The 6,068-nt window shown below is 39.7% G+C and overlaps 1 protein-coding gene across 1 annotated transcript in view; it reads left to right on the top strand.

The window, feature by feature from the left end:
- The first annotated feature begins 465 nt into the window (after positions 1-465).
- The window catches only part of atoh8 (atonal bHLH transcription factor 8), a 22,266-nt gene continuing 16,663 nt past the window's right edge, over positions 466-6,068 (top strand). Inside the window, exon 1 of the mRNA XM_083560448.1 lies at positions 466-1,359. Within this exon, the coding sequence (XP_083416574.1) occupies positions 718-1,359 (642 nt within the window). The 5' untranslated portion in view covers positions 466-717. The remainder of the gene's footprint in view (positions 1,360-6,068) is intronic.

Raw genomic sequence — 6,068 nt, 5'->3', positions numbered from 1 at the left:
ATTAAACTTAAAATTATTCACACATTTAAATATGTCTACAGAAGCAGTAGAGTTTACTTACATTTGATACTAATACACCCAATCTTAAATAATTTACATATGTTGAAATTAAATTGATTAAATATAAAATCCAGGCTAACAGATTTCTGCTTACACCTACACAAATTTCGTTTGCGCACACGCACACGCACACACGCACACACACACACACACAAACGTACAAACAGTTTTATAGATTTTCCGTTGTTTAATTTATGACTACAGAAATGTCAAAATATGTATTTACTATTTCATTTGACAGGCTGCTTTTTATTGGTTATACTCTGCCTTAATTAGCTTTACATTTCACAGATTTGTTGAAGCAGTCACCTATGTGCAGCCCAACAACTGCAGCACTGTTATATTACAATTGTAAACTTTTCGGTTTAATGTTACTGAGTGTACTTCCGCATTCAATGAACCTCATTTATTTTGGGCAGTCTCCGCCTGCAGGCGGGGTAACGGTCTCGCCAGCAGGGGCTTTTATGTGAATACGAATGAAAAATTCAGGCAATGCCTGTTTGACTCTCGACGGGACTCAGAAAGCTCGGAAAACGGCAGCGTGCTCTTTCTACAACATAACACTGATTTCTTTCTGACTTATGCCGGGACTAGAGGAAACACTAGTAACAGCTGAAGCAAGTTTACGAGATAGTAACAGACTGTAAGTGTTCGGAAATGAAGAAAAATCCTGTAAATATGGATCGATGTAATCCAACTGACGGATATAAGAAGTATAAACGAAAGGTGCGGGATTCTGTTAAACATGGGGAAAAGCTTTCCCCTCACTCTAAAACAAGCATCGACTCAATGGGACCTTTGCTAAAGGAAGTTTATGGAAAAACACGTGATAAAAAGTTAGAGCATTTCGATACAGCTGAAGACTACAGACAACAACCGGACATTTTAAATACTGCGCTTGATATGAAAATGTATACTTTGCCATCACAGATTACGAATGAAACGGAAACACCACTATGGCCAGTTTCAGAGACAGCATTTAAAAGCAGAAACGACTCGGCATCCCTACAAGTTTCAGTCTTTGATAATCAGCAAGCCATTCCTACAAATTGCCATCCACAGTCACGTATTCTGTTGTGCAAACGCTCCGAAAGGGCTCTCTGCTCAACCTCTCTTGGTTCATACCTCCATAACAGTCTTGACCCTACCGACTCACTTGGGAAACGATCGGAAGAACAGTCTGTTGGCGTCGTCACAGAGATCAAAGCAATTCAGCAGACACGAAGACTCCTGGCAAATGCTAGAGAAAGGACCAGGGTGCATACGATCAGTGCTGCTTTTGAGGCTTTGCGGAAACAGGTATCCATTTTTCTTTACTATTGCTATACACCTCTCTGCTACGCAATTGACAGCCATTTTAAATAGCTGAAAGATAGATTATCATTGTATTTGTCGAATTTAGTTTGAACATATTATATTTAACATATTAGTTTGACCATATTATGTATTAAAGGTTTTTAGTTAATCTGTGCTTTGTCCTAATAACGTTGAGAGAATTTTTATATATATATATATATATATATATATATATATATATATATATAAACCTTTAAGGGTTTTTCTGTTGTTACTTTGGAGGAACCTTACATATTTGTGTTGAATCCCAAAGCAAAGTTTGAATTGTGTAAAAAGATAGGAATGCTTGAATAAAATAAAACAAATGAAAAGAATACATAAAAATATTATCAAAAAAATAATTTGCACCACAGCGTTAGGTACTTTCAGCAGCCTACAATGATTTAGTTTATCCCATGAACTAGTACTGTACATTCACTAAGCAACTGTACACCAATTTACTCATTATCCAAAGAGCTTATCATGTAGCAACCCTGCATACTATGCAGATATGGGCCAACATCTAATGGCTGCATAAGCAAACAGAATGGGGGAAAAATATGATCTCAGTGATTATGAACATGGCATGATTGTTGGTACCAGTAGGGCTGCTTTCAGTATTTTATTACTGCTTATCTCCTATGATTGACATGCACTACAGTATATAGAAAAACATTTAAAGAACTAAAACATCCAGTAAGCAGCAGTTCTGCAGACAAAAAATGGCTTGTTGGTGAGCTAGGTTAATTATGAATGGCCAGACTATTTTGAGATGATGGAAGGTCTAAAGTATTACAAGTAACCACTTTGTACAATGCAGAAAAGCATATCTGAATCCATTACATGTTAAAGAAGCTTGGAGCAGAGGGGTTACAACAAGCTAATGCTGCAGTGACACTGGCTTTGTAACACTGAACAGCTGAAGACTGAAAAAATGTAGCATGGTTTGATGTGGAGATTGTGCAATGGTATGGGGAATGTTTTCTTGTCACAGACAATTCCAATCAATCATTGCTTGAATGCCACAGCCTATTCTAGGGTCGGCTTAGACCATTTATTTCAGTCCAGTACTCACACCCAGGCCACACCATTAACAGCAAATTTTGCAACCACAGAAAGCAATAATATTTTTTATTAAATTAAAATTATTGCACATTATATCATCTGAAGAGTTTAAAGAAGCATCTTAGAATTAGTGAAATACTCCTAATTTATATATTTTTACATGAACTTGCATAGAACAAAATACCAAGTATTTAACAAACACCAGCATTGCAAACCTTCCTGTAACCCTCTAATCCAAATTTTAAAAAGTACACAAAATGCAGAAAAGATGAAAACAGAAGAACATATCTTTGTTCAAGTAGCAAAAGATAAAGTAATAAAAATTCCAAAAAGCATCTCCCTAAAGGGTTTCTGATAAATAGAAGTCATAAGTACCGTAATTTCCGGACAATAAAGCGCACCCATATATAAGCCCATATAACTGAATTTATACAAGATTTGTTATTTAGAAATGTATTTTACTATTTAATAACATGATGCATAAAAACAGGGTGTCATTGTGAGGGTTGGAACGGATTAATGCCATTTTAAGTATTTTCAATATGGAAAACTGATTTGATGTGCCAGCAAATTGAGATACGAGCTCGTCCACGGAACGAATTAAACTCGTAGGTCAAGGTACCACTGTATTTCTCTTGGGAGTTTATCTTTCGTCACCCGATGCCGTGCAGCTCAGAACACAGGTGAGGTGCGTTTTTTTCGTTTCCGTTTGGAAATTTCATTGGTCTAATGTTATGTCGCTCAGTTTTTTGGCTTGACGTTTGTAAAACCAGGAAAAACCCAGGAAAAATCCATAAATTAACCGCTTCGTGGGAAAACATGGTGGAAAAAGTAGCGGATTATAGTCAGAAAAATACGGTATGTTCTTTACAAGCTTCAGTGTGAAGAACCCTCTCTCACAGTCTACTTGTGTCACAGACAAAATGTCAACAAAAACTTGTAGCCCAAACCAGTGCCATAGTAGATTTATTAGTAATTGTCTACTTTTATTGTAATTTTATTTAGACAGGAGGCTATAGACACATATTGAACCCAGCCATTATGGTTGCACAAGCCAGTGCACTCTTAGTACCGGTCCCAAGCCCGGATAAATGGGGAGGGTTGGATTAGGAAGGGCATCCAGCGTAAAATGTGCCAAATCAAATATGCGGATCACGGATCAGAAATTCATACCAGATCGGTCGAGGCCCAGGTTACCAACGACCACCACAGGTAAAGTTAGCCAACAGGGTACTGGTGGAAATTGGGCTACTGTTGGCCAAAGGTGGAGAAGGAAGACATCTACAGAGATGGCAGGGAAAGGAGAAGTGTAGGAGAATGGAGGTTCCGGTTGGTACTATGATAAAGGGAGAGAGTTAGCTGATATGATGGAGAGGAGAAAGGTAGATATGTTGTGTATTCAGGAGACCAAGTGGAAGGACAGGAACATTGGAGGTGGGTTTAAACTTTGGGTTTAAACTTTTGATTTGTAGAATTCATATATATATAAGGATGAAAAAAAGACAGTGGTAAATACTTATTTTCAGAAGAAGGATGATCATAGGGTGACATATAAGAGTGGAGGAAAGTGCACACAGGTGGACTATATTTAATGTAAAAGATGCAACCTGAAAGAGATTGGAGACTGTAAGGTGTTCCCAGTGAAACATGTAGCTAGACAGCATCGGATGGTGGTCTGTAGGATGGTTTTGGAGGTGAAGAAGAAGAGGAGGAGAGTGAGGACTGAAAGAATAATAGGATGGTGAAAACTAAAGGAGGTAGACTGTAATGTGAGATTCAGGGAAGGGGTCAGATAGGGGCTCGGTGGTGGTGAAGAGGTGCTGGATGATTGGGCAACTACTGCAGAAGTGATAATCGAGACCGCTAGAAAGGTACTTGGTGTAACATCTGGAAATAGAAAGGAAGACCAAAGAGACGTGGTGTTGGAATGAGTAAGTGCAGGAGAGCATAAGGAGAAAGAGGTTGGCAAAGCAGAATATGGATTAACAGAGTGATGAGAAAAGTACATGGTGATGTGAGCAGGTAAAGAGGGATGTGGCAAAAGCAAAGGAAAAAGGCATATGAGGAGCTTTTTGAGAAGTTGGACACTAAGGAAGGAGAAAAGGATTTATACTGATTGGCCGGGCAGAAGGACCGAGCTGGGAAGGATGTGCTGCAAGTTAGAGCAATAAGGGATGGAGATGTGAACAAGGAAGTGGATAGGATTAGTAAGAGAGAAGAGGTGGTAAAAGTGTAGGAATTCAGGTACCTGGGGTCAACAGTGAAAAGTAATGGATAGTGTGTTAGAGAAGAGAAGAAAAGAGTGCAGGCAGGGTGGAGTGGGTGAAGGAGTGTGGCGGATCATCTTTAGGGGAAGCCTAAAGAAGTAGACAGCAGCAAAAAAAAAGAAATGTATATCTGTGTGTGTATATATTTATGTGTGTGTATATATATATATATATATATATATATATATATATATATATATATATATATATACACACACACACACACACACACACACAGTGGGTACGTAAAGTATTCAGACCCCCTTAAATTTTTCACTCTTTGTTATATTGCAGCCATTTGCTAAAATCATTTAGGTTCATTCTTCTTCCTCATGAATGTACACATAGCACCCCATACTGACAGAAAAACACAGAATTGTTGACATTGTTGCAGATTTATTAAAAAAGAAAAACTGAAATATCACATGGTCCTAAGTATTCAGACCCTTTGCTCAGTATTTAGTAGAAGCCCCCTTTTGATCTAATACAGCCAGGAGTCTTTTTGGGAAAGATGCAACAAGTCTTTCACACCTGGATTTGGGGATCCTCTGCCATTCCTCTTTGCAGATCCTCTCCAGTTCTGTCAGGTTGGATGGTAAACGTTGGTGGACAGCCATTTTTAGGTCTCTCCAGAGATGCTCAATTGGGTTTAAGTCAGGGCTCTGGCTGGGCCATTCAAGAACAGTCACGGAGTTGTTGTGAAGCCACTCCTTCATTATTTTAGCTGTGTGCTTAGGGTCATTGTCTTGTTGGAAGGTAAACCTTCGGCCCAGTCTGAGGTCCAGAGCACTCTGGAGAAGGTTTTTGTCCAGGATATCCCTGTACTTGGCCGCATTCATCTTTCCCTCGATTGCAACCAGTCGTCCTGTCCCTGCAGCTGAAAAACACCCCCACAGCATGATGCTGCCACCACCATGCTTCACTGTTGGGACTGTATTGGACAGGTGATGAGCAGTGCCTGGTTTTCTCCACACGTACCGCTTAGAATTAAGGCCAAAAAGTTCTATTTTGGTCTCATCAGACCAGAGAATCTTATTTCTCACCATCTTGGAGTCCTTCAGGTGTTTTTTAGCAAACTCCATGCAGGCTTTCATGTGTCTTACACTGAGAAGAGGCTTCCGTCGGGCCACTCTGCCATAAAGCCCCGACTGGTGGAGGGCTGCAGTGATGGTTGACTTTCTACAACTTTCTCCCATCTCCTGACTGCATCTCTGGAGCTCAGCCACAGTGATCTTTGGGTTCTTCTTTACCTCTCTCACCAAGGCTCTTCTCCCCCGATAGCTCAGTTTGGCTGGACGGCCAGCTCTAGGAAGGGTTCTGGTCGTCCCAAACGTCTTCCAT

Source organism: Silurus aristotelis (assembly GCF_946808225.1).
Source record: "Silurus aristotelis genome assembly, chromosome: 14".
Taxonomy (NCBI): domain Eukaryota; kingdom Metazoa; phylum Chordata; class Actinopteri; order Siluriformes; family Siluridae; genus Silurus; species Silurus aristotelis.
The sequence above is the reverse complement of the archived record's forward strand: the minus strand, read 5'-3'. Positions and strand labels throughout refer to the sequence as shown.